General features: G+C 39.4%; 1 protein-coding gene across 1 annotated transcript in view; it reads right to left on the reverse strand.

Moving 5' to 3' along the window:
- Positions 1-26933, reverse strand: part of cntn5 (contactin 5) — a 355095-nt gene that overhangs the window by 195541 nt on the left and 132621 nt on the right. Inside the window, exon 3 of the mRNA XM_036585173.1 lies at positions 634-831. Coding sequence (XP_036441066.1) covers positions 634-831 — 198 coding nt within the window. The remainder of the gene's footprint in view (positions 1-633; positions 832-26933) is intronic.

Consider the following 26933-nt stretch of genomic DNA (forward strand, 5'->3'; position numbering starts at 1 on the left):
ATAAGAGTGAATCCATCATAACTGTGCAGCGTGATTTTTTATCAGCAGTGAACCTCCAACAGCTCAGAGTGTTCGTCGTTGGTTCCACAACACTGGATGATCTCCGAAATCGCACTGAAAGAGCCGTGAGTGCAGCGACACCCGACATGCTCAATCCAGTATGGGATGAATTTGACTATGGTGTTGATGTTGTCTGTACAGCTGGAGGAGGTTCATATTGAGACCTTGTAAAATTACATAATAATGTTTATGTTTATTTAAACCATTTACAGTTTACTGCATTGATCTGTAATGATTTACAAGTGAAATAAATCATTTTGAAATCAGATGAATCTTTTTGAATCACCCTTTAATATCAGCTTGGTTTTGTCTTACTGAAAGCAGTTATTGTCAATAATAGAAGTGTTTTCTTTATTACTTTTTAATGTTTAGTACATTATTGAAAAGCACAAATAAAATGCCACATTAAAGAAAAATGTTTTTTGGCCAGGTGTGGCTTGCAATTCAATTTTGGACAGGAACTCACAAGGTAGGAATATGTAAAAGCCTGGCTTCTTCGCCACTCCTTTGCTGTGAAAACCAGAAAGATGAGTAATAGCTGCAACGGCCCTCAGAGCCCGGGCCGATTCTCACCTTCGCTGCGGTAGTCCTCCTGAGAGCTGAGGGCCGACAGCCTCTGCCTGGAGAACGGAGACCAGTCCTGGCTGAAGGAGCTGTGGTCCTGCCTGGGCCTCAAGCGTGGCCTCAGCAGCGAGGAGGAGGAGCTATCTGGCTTCATCCGCAACACAGCCGCGTATGACACGGGCCTGCCGGCAACCGATCTGGCAAGCTCTAGAACGACACATCGAGGTAGAGCGGAGTGAGAGAGAAGCTCAGAGCTGCACTTTTTCAAAATGTTCCAATATAGACAAAATTGCCTTTGAATTAATTGAATACTGATTCCTAAGTAATACTGTTTTTAAACTTTTAAATTACAAAAACAAAAGTGGGTGTGGCTTAAACTAGAAATGTACATGCCGTGCTAGAAGTGGGTATATTTACTGACAGTAACGGATTGCTGACCAATTAAAAAGCACTTAAGTCGCCAGTTTAGATTTGGAACTCACATACTTTTTGAAGTAGTTCAGTCTGAACCATATGAGTATTGAATTTCGATACCCAGCTCCAGACACAATGTCATCTGAATTTCCTCTTCCTCAACCACTCCCTCATTTGATGTGTATTACAGCATTTTGTACTGTCTTTTCTGGTAATGAGTACAGGGGCAAAAGTCAAAGACTGCTCAGCATTTATTTAATTTCCAGTCAAAATGCCCATAAAGTATAAGTTATTCAATTTTCAGTGCAAGAAAAGAAGCAGAAAACATCAGTTGGACAGAAAATTACACAGAAGCCTTAAAAGTTAAATACAATGTCAACATTTCTAGAATTTCGCAAGTCCACTCTTTGCCTTTATTACAACTTCCATTCTTTTCAGAAGACTTGCTTTCAGTTTTTTTCAAAGAAATCTGCAGGGATATTTTTCCACACCTTTAAAATTCAGGCTTAGACGTTGGTTGCATTTTCGGCTTCTAATGAAGTTAGAAGTTTCTCATTTTATTAACTCTTTCTTTTTTTGATGGCATCTTGACAGCTACACATCCTTTTAGATTCATAGTGTCTCACAGTGGAAGGATGGTCAGAAACATCTGCAGATTTCTTCAAACCTGAAGCAAAACTGGAGCTTAATCTTCTCCAATCTCTCAAATATTTGTTTCTGATGATGAACGTTTTGGTCTACCAGGTTGTAGAGTTGTCAGGAGTCCCATTTTCTCTGCAACTCCAGTTTTGGGCTGCAGTCCTGTATATCTTACAAAGCATATTTTGTGACTCTTATTAAAAATTGATGACGAACAGCAATAATAAATAAATTCTGATATAATTACAAGTTCTGAAATAATTACAGGTCCAAAAATTACGAGTTGGAAGTGGCAAAGTGAATTTTGAATACTGAAGCCACACACAGAGAATGAAATTCATTCAAAGCCAAAATTCTCCACTCTGGCTCAGCCCCTCATTTATCACTCAGAAAATACATGGCTAATTATATTCCAATCATGTTATGTCAATCAGAGCACCTGACTGAATAATTGCTGCAAATCATTGCTATAAATTTTCTATTTGTGTTTGAAAACTCTGCCAAAAGGAGGAGTGTCCCTCAGCATTGGATGTCTTAATTAGAAAGTCCATTAGCACCTGTTAAAAATCCCCATTTGCTCTGTCTTCCAATTATACCTTAAACAAGTACTGACTAAGCTCCAGTACATCAAGCTGCCAAAGCAATACCCCAGATGCAGTGCTTTGTAATGAGAAAAACCCGGCGAACTGACAGCGTGCTCCACACCGTTTCGTTCCGTGCATTGCGGTGAATTTTTCGCAGCAGGGAAGAGACGTAACCTCTAGAAATTGAAGTTGCAGATCTGTATTTGCACAGACGGGCTTGAGGGGAAAAAAAGGAACTGACATTTATAAGCTCCTAATTGAAGACAGTCTTATAATACTTGCAAAATATGACCTTTGCTATCCTGCACTTTCAGCCCAAACCCACCAAAAATGGAATGGGTGATTATTGGAAACCATTTCTATTAGAAAAAGGGGGGCGGGGGGACAGGGGGGGGAAAAACTGCAGAGATGCACCTCCCTTATGAGTTCTCTGGGTTCTTTCATGTGGGTTCTATGTCCCTGCTAGGGTGGAGAGCTCAGAGGAGGATAAAGCTCTCAGATGTAAGATTTTCTTCTTGGTGAGGGGCAAGAGACGAAGCCATTCCAAAAACAGCAGACAGGTGTCTAGACAGCTGTCTCATCTGACACCAATGGAAAAAAAGACCTGTACAGAAAGAAATATAGGCAGCAAGCCAGCGTGATGGAAAGAAAGATGCATGGATAGAAGCTTGAGTTAATGGATGATAGACAGACATGCGGGCAGGCAGAGAAGAGGGGGAAGAAGAAAAGAGAAAAGATGAGAGGAACGCACACGGGTAGACATGCAGACAGACAAACGCTGACAAATGACTTGAGCTGTTCTAAGTTATATTCGGCAGTGTGGAGATCCCAAAGGCACAGAGTTTGGCTGTAGATTCAAAAATGCACACTGGAGGTTTGCAAGTCCAACCAAACATTCATGAGGCGCCTCAGAAATGTTTGACCTTTTATATGTTTTTATTCATTATTTCTTGTGGCTCTTTGACACAAAAGTCATCTGACCAGCTAATAGTTGATTGACCTGATAGAACATGACAAAGTGTAAATTATGTGAATTTGTTGGTGCTGCAGTTAATTCCACCAATAAAGCACTGATACATGTTTACCTTTTCAGAATAAGACTAACAGACATCCAGAATGTGAGGATAATCACTCATTTCTGAATATTAGAATGGATTCAAGTTCTTATGTCATTACAAAAAAAAACTCCTCCCAGCGCTACAGTATATCGATGCTGTCAGAAAAAAATCTCCAAATTATTACATTTTAACTTTACTATTTAAGTTAGTACATAATTTAATATGTTTTTTTTTACCTTTTTCTTTAGGAGAAGGTAAAAATATTTTTAATTCTTAAAGTAAATTATTAGTGGTATATTAGTAGTGAGATTTTAAGTCATTTTGGAGCATTTTGATTGGTCCATTTATCATTAAATATTCACACAATATAGAGAACAGGTTTCAAATGATTTATAAAAGTAAAAATCTGAAAAAATGGTGATACAACAGTATACTTCACTGTAGGTTTTAGCGTTGATAAAATGATTTGATAAGTGACAAATCACTTTTAACAAAAGAAAATAGAAAGATTCTGTTAAAAAGAAAAAAGAAAACAAAAAAACATCGTAAATTTTCATCGATACCATTGTGTTTGTAAATTAGGGCTGTCAACGTTAACATGTTAACACTCACAACCAATCTCAGTAATCACATAAAGAAACCTTAATGTGTTACTTTTTAACGTTAATGAATCATATTACCAAGTTTGATCCCGTTTGATCCCAAGTTGATTACTAAAAGGCGCAAACATAAATAACAGGATGACTGAGGAAACATCCCCTGGTGTGCCGACTGGCAAGTTTAGTCCGAAACTGGATGAATAAACGTCACCCTATAGGAACAGATAGAGCTCGCAATATGACCACAGCAAGGAATCTACCAATCGAGCATATATACGCCCGGCACAGCGCACATTATACAGGGGGTCGTCACAGCGGCTCTCCGTGATGGCATGTTTATCGAGGCTTTAGCCAAGTGTGATAAAATAGTCAGACATTTCAAACACAGCCCTGCAAACACAGCAGAGCTATTATTATGATTACTTTGATTATTGTTTTAATCAGTGGACACCAAACAGAAGAGGAGATCTTTTTCATGATTTAAATTTGATGAACAGTTACTGTGTGGACAGTCAAACACAGTACTGCGCAATAATCAGAATTCACCCTTCATTTCTTTAATTTCCAGTCAAGACGGTCAATAAGTAGATATTTCTGAGTCAGATACAAGACAATCCACTTGAGAAAGGAAGGAAACATAGAAGAAACATAGAAGTTGCTGGGGTTCTCTGAATAACGGGCTGCGCTCACTAGAACCCAGACCTCAACATCATTATTGTTTGTGATTATTTGGATCGTGCGTTGCAGAAAATGCAACCAGCTTGTAAGACTGAACAGACAAGTGTCCCGAAAAGAAAGGAAGCTGTACTAAAGAACTTCTGCACAGTAGTATAATAGTAATAACATAGCAGTATAATATTAATAACTAGCACTCTAAAGGTTTTTGCAGGTTACCATGCCAATAAATGAAATCATTTCTCTAGGGTATATTTTATAGCTGAGATATTTTCAAATGACCACACGGGTTCATTTCACACACTGGCACGCACACATACTGTACACACTGTGAACACAAACGCCTGATCTTGCTCCTCCTCCTTCTATTCGGCAATCGGATTACGGCATATGCACACTTGCTATTTGTGATACAAAAACAGAATATGGAACTGAATGGAATGAGAAAAAGGGAACAACTTCCTTTAAAGCAGAGCCATCAAAAGGCCCACAGTGATTTGCTCTCGGAGGTGCGGGCTGGAGGCTTATGCCTAGACTGCGCTGTCAGAAAGCATTATTCTCAACGCACCCTTCTCTCAAAGCACAAAAGCTCAGAGGAAAACGATGACAGCAATAGCCTGCCGAATCCAAACTGCCCCGTGGCCTTTTCCACAACTACCGTACATAAAAGATTTCAAACAGTTGGCGGTATAAACCAATTTATTTCATCCTTTTAGCTCATCTTTAAAGACTAAACAAACATTTTAAGTCTGGAAGAAATGAAAAGGGCTTGTGTGAAATGGTGCTAAGCTTAATAATGCAAACTGTACTCTCATTAGATCTGGGAAATCTTTCATTTTACTCGTGCATGTCTTCTTTTCTGAAGGATTTGTGAGGTGGCTCAAGATAGCAAGCTGATAAGACTGTGTCTTGTGTGTATCTTCACCTGGATCTAACATGCTTAAAGCTGAGAGTCTTAAAATAGGCAAGCTTTTAGCATGTACAACTGCACCTTAGCTAAGTACCGGCAAAGATGGAAAAGAAGGTTTGATAAGGGATTGCGATAGAAAACCCCAGGGCTTTAGGGGTGTTTATTTCTCTCCGTGCGATAAGGCCATATAAAATAGCTCAGCACAACTGGAAATAATCATTCCGCCTTTAGGGACCTGTCTGCAGCTTGCAAAATACTGCTATCTGTGGAAATAGAATAGGCAATTACTCCACTTATTTATAATTGCTCTAAACATTAATTTCCTCTGCTCGCTTCTTACGCAAGGGAAACTTCAATGGTAAAGGAGCCTTTAAAAAACTGCCATAAATTCAAGTTTAAAGATTTCAACGTGTGACAGTTAATTGGCTATAAATCACATTTGGATACCAATTAGTTACAAAAGACACGTTTTCATTTTGTGAAAGGATTAAACAGAAGTAAGGCAAGGCTGGGTAGATGGAATGCATGCAGGTGCTGCTTAGGCATCACTACAACAAAACACATACAGACTTTCATTTCATATACTCCATACATGAAAACAGCTGTACAGATGATGACGTGGTCCTTCCACTGTGGAGAAGCTTGTGCTGAGATCATGTGCAAACTAGATAAGTCTGTTTTCATTTTCATGCATGTCATCTGTTAGTAATGGCTGCAAAACTCCTGGATGCATGTATTATTGCACATTTGTGGATTCTACTTTAAGGCAGGGGTGGGCAATATAATCAGTGGTGGACAGTAACGAAGTAAATGTAATTCGTTACTGTGCTTAAGTGTGTTTTTTTGTGTGTCTGTACTTTACTGAAGTTTTTCCATTTTGGGCGACTTTTTACTTTCACTCCACTACATTTCAAAGTCAAATATCTTACTTTTACTCCACTACATTATGGGAAATCTGTAGCTCCTTTTGGTTTATGTGTGTATAAAAATGTAACATGTCAAAACAAAAGAAACATGAAGCAAGAACACCAATCAGGGCACAGCGGACTTTGTTTTGAGCTTGTTTTGACCTGTTGGTCATACCGACCCAGTGCAGCACGCGGTTCAACGTCAGCAGCGTAAAATTTGGGAGAGTCTATTCAACATAAATGATGAACTAACCTAACTTTGTGTAAATAGACCACAATATAGAAATATGTACACATATGCAGTTGTGACTGACGTGTCTTTTTTTCTGAATTTCTACAAACACTATTTCATTTTATAGTAAATTAGTTTTGCTAATTTATATTTATGAACAGAGACCTACAGATGCAGTTTAGTAAAGGAAAACTCATTTGTGAACCTGAGTTTAAAGTTTTTACTAAACTTAAATTTGTAAGTTGCAAACAAATCTTAAACTGAAACTTCGCTTGTTTGTAAAAAGTGATTTCAGAGCCACTCAGTTCTACCTAATGGAAACTGTTTGCCTTCAGTGTTTTGTTCTGATGATAATTTTAATAGACATCAGCGTCACTAATTAATAACATTCTATTAAAAGACTGGTTTACCAAGAGTGACACTGGAGTATTTTCACCTAAAATGAGTTAATGAAGCAGAGTCTTGTTACAAAAACGATAATTAGATTTAATTATGGACATTAGAGCTATAAATAATCTTTTAGTACTTTTACTTTTGATACTAAAGTACATTTGAAGTCAAAAAATGTTGTACTTTTTTTAATGACATTTTATTAATATTGTGACAAGTGATGCATTATGCTAACAATATCCATTATATGCATATGAGCACAATTAGTCCTGTTCAGTTGGATTTAGTGCAGTGCAGCGTGTGAAACAAGGTATAAACATCACTGTACAATCGTCATATTCATAGTTTTTGGCTTTTTTTAATGTGACACTGCTGGGGCTTTTTTGTCTGCTGTAAATGAACAAACGTCTCTTGTCCACTTTTCAAAGACCTAATATTGTGATATGATTCAGGAAAACATTTTCAAATATCGTGATATTGTATTTTTCCTAGGGCGGCACGGTGGCGCAGTGGGTAGCGCTGTTGCTTCACAGCAAGAAGGGCCTGGGTTCGATTCCCGGCTGGGTGACCAGGGTCGTTTCTGTGTGGAGTTTGTTTTTGCATGTTCTCCCCGTGTCTGCGTGGGTTTCCTCCGGGTACTCCGGTTTCCTCCCACAGTCCAAAAACATGCAGTCAGGTCAATTGGACGTGCTAAATTGCCCCTAGGTGTGAGTGTGTGTGTGGATGTATATGTCTGTCTGTCTGCCCTGTGATGGACTGGCGACCTGTCCAGGGTGTATCCTGCCTTCCGCCCGATGACAGCTGGGATAGGCTCCAGCACCCCACCGCGACCCAGAAGGATAAGCGGTTTAGATGATGGATGGATGGATGGATGGATGTATTTTTCCTACATCGCCGCTTTAAGGTGACGCCTATACTGACATAGGCATTCAACTGCACACACACAGCTTTTATGATGCCCACAGAAAAGCCTTGACAACAGAATGGGGCACTCTGGAGCAGCCGCACATGGTATTAGAACTCCAGGTCTAAGATAGTTTTAATAAGAAATAAGAAAAAGGGAGTGATGGAGCTCCATCCAGTACCTCTGGGATGAGTTGGAGCGCTGTTTGTGATCCAGAATGAATCATCCAACAGTAATATCTGACCTCACTGTCTACAAGCTTATATATGCTGTATGGTGAAAAAAATAAAACATAAACAAACTCCAAAATCTCAGTTTAATAGGATTTTTTGACTGATATGCATGTCATTTGTTAGCTTGCATCTGTGTGCTATAGAATAAAGAAGGCCGTGACATGTTGCTGCTTTATTGCCTGAATTTTCACCAGAACATGATCTTGTTGATCAATATTATTCGATACCCAAAATATCAGTCAGGCCCTACTTAGGACAGCTGGGACCGAAAGTCATGAGATGCAACCACTGCACTTCAATTGATGTTTAGATAAAACTAAAGTTCCATCTGCAACTGGATGAATAAAGGTCACCACTATAGGAACAAACAGCACTCGCAATATGGTCGCCGCAGCAAGGAATCCACCATTTGAGCATATATACGCCCTGTGCTGCGTACATTATAGAGAGGGTCATCACAGTCGCTCTCAAGGACAGCGGGTTTGTCAAGGTTTTACATTTACGGCATTTGGCAGACGCTCTTATCCAGAGCAACTTACAATTTGATCATTTTACACAGGTAGGTGAAGGTAGTGTTAGGAGTCTTGCCCAAGGACTCTTATTGGTATAGTGTAGGATGCTTGTCCAGGCAGGGGATTGAACCCCAGTCTACAGCGTAGAAGGCAGAGGGTGTTAAATGCTACACTACACTGTACCAACCAAAGGATCATTCTCTCAAATGAATCTCTGCAATATCTTTGGCCTATTCAGCAAACTGTATATGCTCAAACTACCACTGCACACAAGCCCCCTGTGCCTATTTTATCTTCGCATTGCACTCAGTTCCCCAGCTCTCTTATCTCGTTGGCTTCCACATTTCATATTTTCCCGACAATGGCATGAATCGTATTGACTTAAACGCATTGGAACCGAACACTGCAGCTCTGTATTGCGCAAATGTGTTTATGGGCTGCAGCTGGACAGGACGCACTAATCAATGTCACAGTGGGGAAAAAGAAGGCGATCTGGAGTGGCATCATGCTATCATTACTCTTCAGCTGAGGCACAGCTGTTGCTCACTGGAAAAAGCTTGTTGCGGGTTCACAGAGAGGCTAGCTCATGACAAATCCAGCCCATTATAAGGAGGGCACTCTTTTGTCTGTTCCAGCGCCTCAGCTGACAAGTGCAAGCACTTGTCAAACGCCAGCTTCATCTGATAAAGGCGTTGACCCCTGAACACCTCACCAAGTTCCACTCCCTCTTCTCAGCCCTAAAGGAAACAGTAACTGTCCGTTTGAAGTGCTAGAGCTGTCTTATATTGGGCAGATGGGGACAGAAAAGCAGGCGCATATTTTGAGCAAGTATGGCCTTGAAGAAGATGGATCAGTGGAAGGCAGCAATGTAGCAATCATCATATGCAAACAACACAAACTGACCCTTCATGAGAAAAAAATGTAAGCTGTAAGAATGACCAGTAGGAGAACGTAAAATATCGCTGCTGTCAGAAGAAAACCTTATATCTCCAAAATGGTGACTTCACAGGAGAAGGAAAAAACCTACTTTGCTTTTAATAAAAGTCAATGGAACCAGACTTTTTTCCAAGTCATTTTGGGCTGTTTCCTTTGGTCCATTCATCATGAAATTTACACACAATTTAAAGAACAACAGGTATTTTCAAACTATGTCAAACACTGAAAAACGACAAAAACTGAGATACAAGGTTTTCGTTCGACATCAGCGATATATATATATATATATATATATATATATATATATATATATATATATATATATATAGTCATGTAAATTGCCAATTAATCATTGCTGATTTATCAAGATAAATTTTAGTGGATGATTTTTTAAAAACTGAGTAATAACCAAGTAATTGTGAGAACCATACACTGTTGCTCAAAGACAGCATCGTAGCTTTCGTAGCATCATATTCAAACTACACTATCAGCACTTCATCAGAGAAGAACATAAACCCTGTTGATTAAAAAAAAGAAATATACTTCATGGTTTAATCCTGATTACAGATGGAAATTATTAATTAAATACTCATCAACCAACAAATAAACAACTGTTTGACCAATCCTATCAGTTTAAAAAAAAAAAATCATTTAATTTCCTACTAATAACAGTTCCTATTTGAATAGGCAGGTTTATCATTCAAGCTGAGGAACATTGTTGAACTGTTTGCTTGAGGGCGGGTGGTTCTGTAATATGGGACCAATAAAATGTAGCGTGCTGCTATGTTGCAAATATACTATCATTGGCTCCATCATGAGTGCAGTAGTTTAATGATTTAGTCAGTTAATAATTTGTTAATAATTTCCATCTGTAATTGGGATTTCTCTTGGTTTTTAATAGGCTGTTATGTACCGGTTTCAAACAGAAGGCATACGCAGCACTGCTGCCGGTGAAGCTGAGTGTTTCTGTAATGCTTTAGTTTTTAACCAGTTGTGACTTAAGAGTGAAAGACTTGTATTTTCTACATGGTTTTGGTAGCATGTTGCCGCAGTAAATGACAAAGTAGACTCAGACTAGGCTGGTAGTTTGAATACAGTCAAATCAGTGGCACAGCAGATTTTACAAGTTATGCCGGCCTTACACCAAACGACTTTTCAAGCGATTTCACTGTCGCAGACAAATATCCATGTCGGGATAAAATCATGAGAGTCTTGCTGAGTTGCGTTGTGCTCGCGTCATCTCGATCGGTTAGTGTGAGGTGGTTAAGATGGTGGTCTTAAGTCAGTCCTTTTCTCGTCTTGAAGCTGCAACAAAATCAACCGTGTTTAATATTATCATAAGTTTTGTCTTGGCTCATGCAAATAGTGACGCGCCAGGGGCGTGCGCGAGTGCTTGCAGGCGAGCGCATGCACGTGGCGCGATAGAAAGAAAGAGAAAGAGAGAGAGAGAGAGACTGCTTTAATATTTTAGGACTTTAAGAAAGGCATTATTGAAGAATCATTGCCGTTTTATCCTTATTTTTTTGCTTTCTCTTACACTGTTTGTTATTTATGGTTTAGTGCACAATATTCAACCAACAAGGCTGATGCATGTTGTGTAAATCTTTATTCATTCATTCATTCATTCATTCATCATCTAAACCGCTTATCCTTCTGGGTCACAGTGGGGTGCTGGAGCCTATCCCAGCTGTCATTGGGCGGAAGGCAGGATACACCCTGGACAGGTCGCCAGTCCATCGCAGGGCAGACAGACATACACATTCACACCTAGGGGTAATTTAGCACGTCCAATCGGTCTGACTGCATGTTTTTGGACTGTGGGAGGAAACCCACGCAGACACGGGGAGAACATGCAAACCCCACACAGAAATGACCCTGGTCGCCCGGCCGGGAATCGAACCCAGGCCATTCTTGCTGTGAGGCGACAGCGCTACCCACTGCGCCACCGTGCCGCCCTGTAAATCTTTATGTTAAATAAAAAAGTAACTGCACATTTTACAGGTTAATTAAAAGATTCTGGGTGATGATCTGCCAGAGTATACAGCTCTACAGTGAACTGGGCTGAGCCCCAGATCTTTACATGCTCAGCCAATGTATCTTCCCATCTGTACCACTATAGAGTGGAAGGAAAAGGGTTTCTCTGCTTGTATATTTCCACTGGGTGCATGATGGGGAATAATCTCAAAAATCTAGTTGCAGTCTTGTAAATGGTGACACTGCAAGATTCTCAGTCTTTTCAAATCATAATCTGTGACTAAAAACTGTGACATTGTCTTTAGATGTGAGAGGGTGTCAGACTTTAGTCTTTCAAAAGTCTTTTCAAAGTCTTCTAGTGTATGGTTAGCATTAGAATTTTCCACTTAATGCTAACTGTACACTGGAAGACTTTAAAAAGACTTTTAAAAGACTTTGAAAAGACTTTGAAAAGATGTTATAAAGACTAAAGTCTGACACCCTCTCACACCTAAAGACAATCACAGAGTTTTTAGTCACAGACTATGATTCTGCAAAGACTGGGGATCTTGCAGGGTCACTATTTGCAAGACTACAACTAGATGTTTAAGAGCATTTCCCATCATGAACTTGGTGGAAATTTACAAGCAGAGAAACCTTTTTTCCTTCTTCACTCTATAGCAGTACAAATGGAAAGATACGTTAGCTGAGCGTGTAAAGATCCGGGGCTCAGCCCAGTTCACTGTAGAGCTGTATATTCTGGCAGATCATCACCCAGAATTTCATTAGTTAACCCGAAAAATGTGCAGTTACTTTTTTATTTAGCATAAAGAGTTAGACATCAACAAAACATGCAGTGATTCAGCATTACTGATTGGATATTATGAACTAAACCATAAAAACTAATAAACAAATTAAGAAAGCAACAGTAACAGAGAGCAAAAAATTGAAAAAAAAAACATTGATGCTTCTTCAATAATGTCATACTTGAAGTCCTCTGCATGTTTCCTTACATCACTGTTACACTCAGTGAACCTGAAATATTAAAAATTCATTTTAGAAAACAAATTTATTGTCCATCTCTCTCCCTTGCTCACTCTCACAAGCTTCTCTGACATGTCACTATTTGATCACTTAATTAATTACACTACTTAATTACATTAAGTAATTAAAGTAATTACATTACTTATTTTATTACTTAATCACACTCTTTAAATACTGTATACTGCATATCGCTGCTCTGGCTGCTACCTCAGTGACTGCTATGCTCATATATGCTAGGCTATCTGCTAATCTGCTAATATGTCATAGTGTGTTCCATCCTCCTCTGCACAGCTCCACATACTCTCAGTACAGTGTGCTGCCTGTGTTCTGTTCTGTATTTATTGTTAGCCTTTCATATTTATTTACTGTACTGTATTGTCTGTGCTGTGTTTACTGTATTTGGATGAACCAAGACTTAAAACTTCCAATAACATCAAACACAGTTGATTTTATCACAGCATCAAGACGAGAAAAAGACTGACTTAAGACCATCGTCCTGACCACCTCACACTCACTGATCGAGATGAAACGAGCGTGACGCAACTCCAGCAAGACTCTCGTGATTGTATTCCGACACTAGAAATTTGTCTGACACAGTGAAATCACTTGAAAAGTTGTTTGGTGTGAGGCCGGCATAAAATAATTCCACACTACAGACATTTAGACTGCAGGTTGTGCACGATGTCCCTTCATGCCACCACTGCGGCCCAAAAAAGAGCCCAAAAAGAAAGGTGCTTAATACAGCCTATATGGGAAAAAACGTTGTACATAACACGATTCTCTTAATAATACCTCAGTCAATGAGAGCAAAGTGATAGCGGTGACCTTGGACTTGGGAGCAATTGAGACTGGCACGCTAACTTTCTTTGAGTGAGTTTTAGGAATGGTTGACCGAGTCCAGCCTGTCTCTACTTAGCCAGCCTTCCATGGCCCTGGGTATGCCAAATTAATTAGGATAACATAAGTAGGTGAGACGTTGGTGGGAGCTCAAGTGTGGGGACATGATTAGCCACAGCCTGCAAGATTAATGGAGACCTTCAGAGTGAGATTATATTGACTGAGGCTGATTATGCTGGAGACCATTTATTCAATAGCATATCATTAGGAATGGAGGAATCCATACATCATATGCAAACCCTCCTCACCGAGCTGATAACTCACTAAACCCTGTCTTTGTCCTGAGCCTCTGTGCACAGAGATGAATTCATAAGAGACTGGCCGTGTCCCGTCAAACATTATGTGCCTGTTTCATCTGAAGCCTCTCTATGCACAGGCCGGCTCAGACGTCCACGTTAGCCTTTGTAACTGTGCTGTGCAAGAACAGGGTACATGCCAAGGGTGTATGAAATGAGCTGTATAGGTGTGTTATGGTATGTTAGTCAATATTGATTCATCACTCCTGTCTGTCTGCAAAAAGAAGAAAATTGGGACCACTCAGCAATGACAATGGCGTCTAAACGTGCTGAAGCAGTGATAACACTGCCAGAAAAACAGCAGAACAGATGGTAAAGGTTACAAACAACGGCTATCATTTCAGACTGAAAGTAAAGAGGTAATTCATGTAATTTAGCAACTGGAACAGATCAAACAGTTTAAACTAAGTCTGGCAATTAATTAACTACATTAACTCTTCTCTGTAAGCGTTTGGGAACTGAGGAGACACTGCTGTAGTTTTGAAAGTGAAATATTTTCTCATTCTTGTTTGATACAGGATTTCAGCTGCTCAACAGTTTGGGGTCTCCTTTGTCATATTTTTCATTTCATAATGCACCAAATGTTTTCAGTGGTGACAGGTCTGGACTGCAGGCAGGTTAGTTTAGCAGCCGGACTCTTTTAATACGGAGCAATGCTGCTGTAATACATGCAGAATGTGGTTTGACAATGTCTTGCTGAAATAATCAAGGCCTTCCCTGAAAAAGACGTTGTCTGGATGGCAGCATATGTTGCCAAAACATGTTTATATCGTTCAGCATTAATGGTGCCTTCACAGATGTGCACGTCACCCATACCATGTGCTCTAATGCCCCCTATACCATCATGAATACTGGCTTTTGAAATGTGCACTGATAACAAGCTGAGTGGTCTTTAGCCCAGAGGACACAGTGTCCATGATTTCCAAAAAAGAATTTGAAATGTTGATTTGTTGGACCACAGGACACTTTTCCAGTTTCTCTCAGTCCATTTTAAATGAGCTTGAGCCCAAAGAAGGTGGCAGTGTTTCTAGATCCTGTTTATGTACAGTTTCTTCTTTGCATTTAAGAGTTTTAACTTGCATTTGTGGACTCCACCTCTCTGAGATGCTCTTTTATACCCAGTCATGTTACTGATCTGTAGCCAATTAACCCCCAGGTTTATATTTAAGCATTACACAACTTTACCAGCCTTTTGTTGCCCCCGTCCCATCATTGGAACGTGCTGTTGGTATCAAATTCAAAATGGGCATATATTTTTCAAAAAACAATAAAGTTTATCAATTTTAACATTGGATATGTTGTCTTTGTACTATTTTCAATGAAAAACAGGGTTTAAATGATTAACACTTTTTTTGTTTTTTCTGTTTCCTGCCTTCCGCCCATGTCTGCTGGGATAGGCTCCAGCATCCCCAGCAACCCAGAAGGATAAGCGGCTTAGATAATGTGTGTGTTTGTCAAAATGCTTGTGGTACTGATATCACCAACTCATCTCTACATGTAACACATATTTCATTTTATATCCTCCTACCTCTAGTACATGCTAGCATACTTTGGTCCATCTTTAAGAAACAGCCCAAATACACAGTGAGATCTTGCCATGCATGATAGTCCATGTGAGGCATGCGTATCGCTTGGTATTTAATTTGTAAACAAATTAGACATGAACATGCCCTAAAACCACACTGCTGGTTCCTCGTTCCAAAATAACTTGAATGAAGAAGTAAATGCGGGATGGATTTGATGGAGCACGTTTTGACAGAGCAGTTTCTGAGTTTATGTAACCAGCTGTGGCAAACCAAACGTCATGTCGAATCTTTAGCCTTCTTTATGACATTTATTCCTGGGCCTAGGTCTGAAGGTGTGCATTGCATGCTAATATGCTAGCCTTCTCTGCCAGTGCGAGCACATGCACAGTAAACTCCGGTTCTGGGCGCATGACTCCTTTGCCCTTGGTGAAAATGATTTCATGCATCGCTTAAACCACACCACACATCTATATTCCATCTAGCATACATCTAATATTTAAGCTGGGACACACACAGAATGACTTACAATCCACCATTTGACTGGGCTGCAGCTTCAAGGGATCAAGGCTTCAGGCACTATGAATATTTTGTGTTTTTGCATCAAATGATGCTAAAATGTATTCCATACATTGAAGTCATTTAGATGGGAAAACTCGACAGCTGGTCTATTACAAGCCAGTCTTCTAATTGGACTACAGACAGTAATGAATTAACAAAATTATTTAATACTTTATGGGCTGCCCACTGGCTTTTATTATAAGTAAGTTTTGAAATAAACAGTTTTGGAAACATAATTTTAAAAATTTAATCATGGCTACATTTGTCTCCTACAGTGGTGACACAATAGTCCTGGGAGTGAACATCTCCAGTTTAAAAACAAACAAACCCTAATTATGATGATGTATCTTAAAGTTTGAACTTTAAAAATTTGAAGGGTTTGGGCTACATGGGCTTTGGGATGGGCCATTTTTTGGAATTCTATTGCACAATGAAGCTAGCTAGCTAACATTACTGCTAGGAAGCCAAATATCTGTATGTTATATTGTAGTGAAAGAACACTAATGGAAAAAAAATGCAAAAAGGATACAAACTCATGAATTCCGATGAGGCTGAGGAAACACTGGTAACGCTACATAATATTACAGAACATGACAATTAACATGTTAATTAGTGCTGGGCGATATGACCTCAAATCAATATCACGATTAATTGAACGTTTTACCTCAATTATGATTAATGAATCATTATTTTGTTTTTGTTTTGTTTGTTTGTTGTTTGCCCTCATAGTTCACTGACAAGGTTTGTACTGTAAATATGTTCTGCATTTCTTAATGTAAATCATCTCAACAACCAGATTGGAATTCACGCGGCTTTTACGTCAATCCAACTCGACATTAGTCATAATTTTGCACTGCTTAGACCTCATAAACATTTGGGCTGATATTTCTGTACAAAAATTAGAAGAGACTCATCCAAACCACTCTTTGTTTGAAGAGATTTGGGTCAGTTTAGGAGCTGATCTGTTCAGACTGAGGTCACATACAGATCACATTTAAAATATAATGTGACCAACAAACAAATCAGATTTGGTGAGAAAGTCAGATTCGGGCCACTTTTACCTGCTGTGTGAACGTAGCTTAGCTTCCATGTCACAGACTGGACGTGGCGGAGTCACGTGACCACGCGTGGTAGTAGGTTTAAGTTTTAAGGGGACGGTACATGAACACACAGAGTGGGGAAAGGATTTGCAGAATTAAAAAAAAAAAGTCAGTCACAGGTTCTGAAAGTCGGTTTCAATTACTTTTCGATTAATCGTCCAGCCCTAACGTTAAATGCTTATTTTAGGCCAGATTGCACCTTTAAGATAGAAGACATTACAACAAAGGAAGGCAGACAATCATCACCAGGTGTGCATCAAAAGCAGTGGTAGTACAAGATCACTGCTGTAGCACTAGCACTAACAACAGGAAGGGAAGATTTGAGTGAGTTTGCAGCAACAGATGGCTCTCTCCATCTCTGCCCCCGTGCTGCGCGCTCAGCGGGCCCCCTTCATTAACACTAATTTCTCATAACAATATAAGCTCTGATCGCAAACATGAACCAGCATCATCTGCATACTGCGCATATACTCTCTCTCCTCACCCACAGACCCACATATACGAGCCCCCGCTCGCCTTCTGTCAGGGGACTCGTAGATAATCAGTAGTGATTGTAATTCTGCTCAGACGCGACACCATGTTTCTGATGAGTGGAAGCAACAATAGCAATAAGTTCTACTGTTCAGTAAAAGATCTTATTAGCAGGAGAGTCATTCTACAAAAATATGTCCATTTTTGTGTCTGTAGCATTTACAGATATGTTACACTTGTTAGACATGTTAGAGTTACAATTTATTTAGATTTTAAAAACAATAAGTTGTTTAAACAATAACACCTTCTTAAGCCTCAATTTAGCAATATTGTTTTTAAATTTATTATCTAGAATTCCAGGCACCACAGAAGAGCTCGTCCCCACAGTCATGTGTAAAGGTATGTGTAAAATACTCCGCTGGTACTACTTTGCCTAGGAGTGGACAGTATGACAATACATTATTGTTATTGTGATAAATTAAGTTACTTGTTTTTTTTTGTTTTTTTTTAGAGTATATCCTGGTTAACGTAAGTACTTTTAGAAGACTAAACATCTGAATTCGTCAAAAAGTCAGATTCAGACCAATTATAGCGAGTCTGTAACCAACAACAATCATTGTACAGTAACTGCACAAAACACAAACAAACAGCTGATTGGATGTCAGCTCTATTGCCACAATCTTATTTTATTAACTTAATAGTTATTTCTCTGTTTATTTAATTCAGCTATTGTTTTTTATTTGGTTTGATCAGCAAGCATTTGATAAACATTGTCATTTTCCATCTTAAAACAGTTCTTTACTGTAAACATTTAAACCACTGTTACCTTCTGGGTGTGGATAAAGGCTAGAAACATTAGCACTGATCCCAATTCAGTGATAGTACTGTTTTGCTAGTGTTTCCTTTCTGTCCCAACTTGTTAACAAATCCCATAAAAATAAAATTTTGTAATACATATCATGTACAGCATCTCGATGTATTATAATGTTATATTATTGCCATATTGCCCATTTATAGTCCCAAACCCAAAAGGGTTCCTTACAGGGCAGTGCAGGACTGAAGCGCCAGTTTCGAAATACTGAAATCACTATTCAGGTATTCATTAGGATAACTGAGAATTGACATCAATTCAGATAATTAAATGCTTTAACAGGACTGTGATATGTGCCAGTTTTGCTTATATTTGTGTGCAAGTTACATAATCAATAAGATAAGATAAGATAATAAAGGATTATCTTATCTTATTGATTATGTAATGTGGCAAGTGGCTTACCCCACATGGGGATCGAAGTAGCGACCTCCTTGTTAAGAAATGGAAGCACTAACTGCAGAGCGGTAGACACCCGGAGGAAAAGGTATAGACAAAGAATTTCTCAAGTAAATACCAGGAGAGAAACAGAGGCTTAAAACCACAATTAATAATAAGGGAAAAACAAGAAACTTGAGAATCAAAAGGCGCGAGGAAGGAATCGAACCCTCAATCCCCATGTTACTAGGCCAGAACGCTACGCCACAATAGTGCCTTTGTCAGCTAAATGGTTTAAATATCTCAAAGGAATATATATATACTGAAGAACTGAAGAGTGAAGAACCGAGAGTGACCAACAGACAAGAGCTGAGAGCAAACCACCAATACCAGCTAGTCAGAGAAACGTGCTTGTGGCAACACGTACTCAAGACTGAGCAGAGAGCTGTGTGAGCTCTCCTTAGATAAGGCGTTCAACAGCTGACACCAGTCATCCCACCATATCTTGGTTCCCTAGTGGCTGGAAGTGGCCTAGCAGGAGGCCAGGTCGTTACAGTTTATATATTGTATATATTGTGAATATAATTATATATTGCTTATAATAATGATATTACACTGTGCTACAGAAAAAACACAAGTACTTCAACGTGAGCATGTTGAGAAGGATCTGTCGTTAAGGATGTGATTGAGAAGGCAGAGGTAGCACAGGTAATGAGGCTAACTTCTCTAGCTGGTCCAGAAACAATGAAAATATGTTTCTCTAACAAGCTAACATGTTGGATGCTCGTCAACTGAGTGAGTCCACATCAGCATCCAACCAGCTCATCTGAAGGGGCAGGCTCTGTTGCTCATCTGACATGAAAATCTACTGATTTCCCTTTGCTGTTTTTGCATAATAAAACATGTTTTCAAATGCATGCCTCTCAGATGACTTTTAGCCTCCTTGTACCATGTTTTAACCTAAAAAATAATTCTGCAACCCTCATCTTCACATGAAGCCTGTTCTCTGCTGTTTATTTTCCCCCAAGGTTTACCGAATATCAGATCATTAACTCTTGGGAAACCCAAATATCGAAATTAGTCTGAGTGCACATGCCTAGTCTCATTGAAAATAAGGTAGCATGCTGGCAACAACCTGGCCACTTCAAGGTAAACTGCACTGCTTTCCATGGCCTGGTGATGTACCGGCCCAACTGCTGCCAATGCAGCACCGGCACTTAGTACTGCACTGCCACATCTCTTCCTGATTACATTTGCATTTTAATGGTCATCATACTGTTGACTAAACACACTTCCATGCTTTTATAACTATTTTGGCTTGGATAAAAAGGTAAGCTCTTGGCTCTACACCGAGTGTTTGATGTTTTTCTGTTCCTTTTAGGAAGTCGTTCACACACACTGTCATAATAAGCTCTGCTCTGCAGGATCAGAATATCAGCATAAGGGAAATCAGAATTATGTAACACTCCATGTAGGCAGTCAAAGCCCAGAGCACAAATATTATTTTATCGTTGGTCTTTCCAGCATCATTATGCCAAGTCTTGACTATAATTTTTCGTACAGGCTTATGACGTTTCTGTAAACAATGAAAATACACACATTAGGCATTATGACCACCTTATGACCACCTCCTTGAGATAATCATAAGGTAATAACATTATGACCACCTCCTCACAGAGCAGGTACTATTTGGGTGGTGGATCATTCTCAGCACTGCAGTAAGACTGATGTGGTGGTGGTGTGTTAGAGTGGATCAGACACAGCAGTGCTGCTGGAGTTTTTAAACACTGTGTCCACTCACTGTCCACACTATTAGACACTCCTACCTTGTCAGTCCACCTTGTAGATGTAAAGTCAGAGACGATAGCTCATCTGCTGCTGCACAGTTTGTGTTGGTCATCCTCTAGTCCTTCATCAGTGGTCACAGGACGCTGCCCACAGGACACCGTTGGCTGGATATTTTTGGTTGGTGGACTATTCTCAGTCCAGCAGTGACACTAAGGTGTTTAAAAACTCCAGCAGCACTGCTGTGTCTGATCCACTCAAACCAGCACAGCACACACTAACACACCACCACCACGTCAGTGTTACTGCAGTGCTGAGAATGATCCACCACCCAAATAGTCCCTGCTCTGTGAGGGTCCATGGGGGTCCTGACCACTGAAGAACAGGGTAAAAGGGGGCTAACAAAGTATGCAGAGAAACAGATGGACTACAGTCTGTAACTGTAGAACTACAAAGTGCACCTATATAGTAAGTGGAGCTGATAAAATGGACAATGAGTGTAGAAACAAGGAGGTGGTCATAATGTTATGCCTGATCTGTGGAATTACATAATGAAACATTTCAGAGCTCAGTATAAGCTACAATTTGATTGTATTGTGCTTGTATATATTGTTGCTAGACAACATTGTAAAAGCAATAACTCTTTAAAACGTGTCACACTATACATCTTAATGAGCATGCTCACTCTCTCAAGGTGAAAATTGGCATTTACCCAGTATTTATAGTGAACTTTCGTAGGTATGAGACCTGTATGATAGCAATCAGAAGATTTCTAATCTCTTCTGATTGCCATGAGTATTTGGTGTTTAAATAAATTCCCTACAGTCACACGCTCATTAAATCTGGCGCAGATGCATGCCTGGTTCTGCGCTACATTTGACATTTAATTTGGACTTTCACTATATTAATAATGTAGCGTGAAGTTGTTGATGTTTGACTGATGGGTGGGTAATCGAAACCAATTCGGTCATCTGATAAAGCTGCTATGACAAAACGTTCTCGCTAAAATTAACCACGAGGGCCTTGGGGTACAGTGTGGGCAGGATGGGATGAGGTGGGGGCTGGGTGAGGGGGTCAGATGAAACTGGGGGATTCAGATGAAACTGGTGGAATAAGGGCCTGACAAGACCTCATGCTCCTTCATTGATTTGCTCAGGAGTGCATCAGCGGAGACAGCAGGGAACTCATACAGCATGGCTCTATCTAGGCATTCTGAGCGCGCATGATTGAAGGCCCAGCGTAGAAGATGCAATCTGCAATCACAGAGGGAATAGAGGAGAGAAAATCGAGCAGCTTAACGTAAAGAATGAGCTACAGTGCAAGTCCCTTAACCCTGAATTCTCATTTGCTTTAAATCTTCTCTTTCGTCAGACAACTTTCTAGCTCCATTTTTTATTTAGGTCTTAATTTGAAAACGCTAGCTGCCTAGACTGTGGAAACTGTTAATGATGGAATGAGAGGAATTTAGAAAAGTAAACCAAGATCATGTTTGTTCCAATTAGACAGCTTATTAAATTAAATTTTCATTTGAATAACATTCTATATCAACAGATTTGAGGCTGCACTTTATTCTAACGTCAACAAATGACAAAATGTGACAAAATTGGAAAAAAAAAAATATTTTCCTGCAAAACATGAAACACAACTATAACTTTTCACCAAATTCAAATAATAAAATATTTCTTACCTCTATTTACAAACACAACAGTTATATTGATTGATGGTTTCTCACTTTTTCAACAGAATGTCTTTGCTTGAGTGAGAAATAACACTGAATTATGCTTTTGTTATTGCTAGTGAAAACTACAAAATTCTTGTTTCTATATAAGTTATATAAGCAGTGCCAAAGGAGTGGGACGTTCTGCGGCCACCATGCCAGGGTAGAGGGATGTAAAGTCCCCCAGCACTGGGCTGAGGAGCAGAAGAACTGTTTATTCTGGAGTGCAGGAGCTCCATGCAATACGTTGTGGAAAAGATGGAGTGGCGTTTGTGATCCAGAACTAATCATCCGATATCATCCATCTAATGTTCCTGTAGCTGATTGCAATCAAATCTACACAGCAGTGCGTTCCCAGAAGAGCAGAGACTGATACTGCAGCAATGGGGAAACAAACTCCCTATTAATACCCTTAATTTCAGAAGAAACACTGGATGAGCACATGTGTACAAACCTTTGGATATCGAACATATTCCTCCTTTTCCTGTAAAGTTACTGTTTTAAAGATATTAGTAATGAATTGCTTACTGCGCATTCTGATCACCAGCCTGTTTGCACTTTGCATTCTGCGGCACAGAATGGACTAATTGATGCCATCATTCACAGAAACATTAGCTCAGCTGTGTAGAAATTAGCCTCACATGACCGCATTCACTTAAGGCTAGGAAATTTATGAATCTGGCTGTTGGATCTGGCAAGTCATTCATACTCTTGCCCACCTTGTCCCAAGCTCGGCAAAAGAACCTGGCGAAAATTAATTTGAATGATGATCTAATAAAGTCAATTTGGGATATTATCCTTTGCATAAGCGCCTGTAATGAATTCTAATTTCCCATGCAGCTTCACAGCGAGCAGAGTCCTCTTTCTGTAGGTGGGATGAGCACGTAGCGTGGGGGAGAAGGGTAGAATAAATCACTGCTTCTCTTCACTTTGATTGCAGTAAACGTCACCTCGATTTCCAGGAGGCTGTGCTGTCTGGGCTCATGGCACCATCTAACTGTCATTAATTCTGCCTTTTTGGGCAAGACAGAGATTCATGTAATCGCTTCTACAGGTTGCATCGGCTGGAACCAATCAAATTCCAGTTTATTCTCTTTCAACTGAGACTGCTTTGTTTCTGGAATCGAGTTGAACTGAAACTGCAGCAAATGGACCACAGATTGTAGCTTGACAATGGTTTCCTATCTTAAAGGGGAATTCCACCATTTTTTTTAAACTTGTGCATAATTAAATGGTTAAGAGGTATAAAGTGGTTTGGTGTGAAATGCTCCGTTCTAGAGAAACTTACCGAGTAAGAATTGTTCACAGTGGTGGTGATAGGAACCAGATGTCTAATGAGTTTAACACCTCAAAGCCCCCTTACAGAAAGTTATTACATATCACTGCTGTCGGAAGAAAATCTTGTATCTCCAAAATGGTAACTTTACAGGAGAGAGAAAAAAACCTACTTTACTTTTAATGTAAGTCAATGGAACCAGACTTTTTTCGAAGTCATTTTGGGCTGTTTCTTTTAGTCCATACATCATGAAAATGACAGACAATGTAAAGGTTAACAGGTATTTTCAAATTATGTCGAAAAACTGAAAAATATCAAAAATGGAGATACGAGGTTTCCCGACAGCAATGATATACTGCCTGATTCCCGGGACACTGTTTTATGATAGTTTTGCACAATGAAATTGTGCAAAATTGTGCAAAATTGTAAAGAAATTGCCAAGTTTCTCTAGAATGAAGGCATTTTACATTGAAACACCCTGAATCTCTGAATGACTCTGTTTATATCTTGACCACTTGACTAATTATGCAGAAAATGTGAAAATAGTGGAATGGAATCCCTTTAAGAATAAATTTGAGAAAAACAATAGACAATAGAAGTTAAGGAGGAACTTTAAAAATCCGAGTCATCTGAAGTGAAATACTTAACTGTAGAGAAACTTAACAACTTGTGTTGATTCACCGATATTTTTGGATCGTAAAGCAAATGGTATATTTGCGTTCTCTTGACCCCTGGTTCGCATCAGGACCACTGAAAATAAATCTGGGGTTTTACATATAATGTTGATAACTGCAAAATAGTGGTAAATCTGGGAAAAAAGAGATTTTCTTTCAGGACTATTTTGAAGTACACCCTGCACTTACCTTTCTAGCATGAATGTATTTCAAAAATGAAAAGCTTCTTGACCAAAACATCTCAGGACTATTGTAAAACAATGGCTCAGACATCAGGAAGTGTATTAGTAACCATTTTATATATAGTAATGTTCTGTGAGGGAACCTAAATCGAATGTTAAAGGAATTATTATGTAACTATGTCATTAAATACATCATTTGAATTAAATACAAAAGCAAAATAACAATAATAACTCTGCACTTTTTTAAGAGCTGCGGCTGTGAATATGACAACAAACCTGGGATGTGATTTACGAAGTGTCTTTGTAAATCTCTGTTTAAATCCAGGCTGTTAACAGTGTGTCAGGCAGAAATCATTGTCTATATTTAAACCCTGACTATTAACATTGTGGATATTGAACAAAAGCAGTCGAGTTCTTACAGGTAGAGGAGAGTTTGACATATGTAGACAGTTTGGGCTATTAGAGAGAAATGCTGACACAGGTGTGGTTCCACCACTGAGACCTTTTCTCACGCTGTTTCTTTCATTAGAGCCGTGGCCGGTGAGTAGGAACAGAGCGTAGAGCAGACAGCTCTGCTGCCTACATGCCACAGCGGCCCACTTTACTGCTTCGCCAAGTCCAGATCCGCGATGACACACAGAGTTACTGCAAAGGGTTCCAACTGGTGCTGTTGCTCTAGACTGCATTAGCAACTGAGTAATCGAGCTATTATCTTGTTGATTAATTGAGTAATACAAAAAGGCCAAACAATGAAAATAGACACAAATTCACAATATAAACCCACAGACTTTCAAAGTTAATCTTTTACTGTAAAAAAGTCTTTACATACAGTCCTGCGCAAAAGTCAAAGACCACCCTTTTGTTTATTTAATACCCAGTCAAAGTGGCAATTAGTTATGTATATCAGAAACATGAATTTAATAGATAATTACAAACAAAAGTATCCAACACTATGTATAATATCAAATCTATCAGTATTTACTTTGTCCACTCTTTGCTTTTTTGCACCTACTGCCCCTTTAATTCTTCCATTTTTCCAATCTTAAAACCTATGGGTTACAGCTGTGCCCTCACAACAAATTGTAATATCTCAAATGGGTGACTTTATGGGAGAGGGCAAAAACTTCCTTTACTTTTAATGTAAAGAAGTTTTATTTCTGTTGGTCCATTCATCATACATACGTGTATTTTTTTAACAGCTATAAAACGCTCCTAAAAGTAGCACTAGCATTATGTTTCCCTTCAAAGAAGACACCAGTTAACTCACAAACACTTCCTAAAAAAATCTGACATCAACATTAGCCACGCTATACAGAACGCAACCTAAAAATTAAGCTAGCTAACAAATTAAACAATTATCAGGCAACAGACACAGTTTGGTAGTTAGCCAGTCAGCAGGTTAGCCTAAAACTCAATCAGCAGCCAGCAAAATAATCAACATTAGGCTAACTCTGCCTAAACTCCACACTCTTTTCTCACAATCCAAATTATCGCTATTACAAATGTAATGCTGTTGGCTGGATATTTTAGGTTGGTGGACTATTCTCAGTCCAGCAGTGACACTGAGGTGTTTAAAAACTCCAGCAGCACTGCTGTGTCTGATCCACTCAGACCAGCACAACACACACTAACACACCACCACCACGTCAGTGTTACTGCAGTGCTGAGAATGATCCACCACCCAAATAGTACCTGCTCTGTGAGGGTCCATGGGGGTCCTGACCACTGAAGAACAGGGTAAAAGGGGGCTAACAAAGTATCAGAGAAACAGATGTTTGTCTGTAACTGTAGAACTACAAAGTGCACCTATATAGTAAGTGGAGCTGATAAAATGCACAGTAATTGTAGAAACAACAAGTTGGTTTTAATGTTATGGTTGGTTGGTTTAAACTCTATGTGGCATATGCATATAAATGGGTCCATCAGGCTCTGTTTCTTACCATATGAAAGACCATTAGGATAATTTAATATACACCTTATCATTGTGCAAACTGTAAATTAATCATTTAACTGAGTTCTTATCACAGCCCTAGATAAAAATAACCATGCTAAAGAAGAAGAAGCTTCCACTGCTCAGAGGTTTATGTAGATTGGTATGTTGAGCTGAAAAGCAAATGCTGAGCTCATCCAGTTAATCGCTAATCGCTAATCGCTAAGTGGTACCACTTGTGCTTTCACTGTCAAGCTAATGATGTCAGAAACAGAACATGGAGGGTGGTCCGACAGATTGCTCATGTGCCAGTTTCAGTATGCCGTCTATACCGAAAGCTGAAGAAGGGCAGAGAAAGAGAAGAGACGACGACGAAGCGAACGGCCTCGCTGAAATGAACAATCAGTGCAAGTGCTGTCAGCCGCAAACAACTATCCTCCATGCTCTGGATTGGCCAGATCAAAAATCAATGAGAAGAAATTGACTCAGCAAAAACAAATTAACTGTACCAGCCACTCAGCCCCTGTGTAAATCGGGTAGAGCGAGTCAAGCCCTTCGAGAAAATGGCAAATACGCAGACAGTCAGCACCTTATAGCACTGGCTCACATTTGGGGTTTGGAACGAGGGGGAGCTGTAGATGTGAGCTGTAATGCATCTAT

The sequence above is a fragment of the Colossoma macropomum genome, unplaced genomic scaffold (assembly GCF_904425465.1).
Source record: "Colossoma macropomum unplaced genomic scaffold, Colossoma_macropomum, whole genome shotgun sequence".
NCBI classification, from domain to species: Eukaryota; Metazoa; Chordata; class Actinopteri; order Characiformes; family Serrasalmidae; genus Colossoma; species Colossoma macropomum.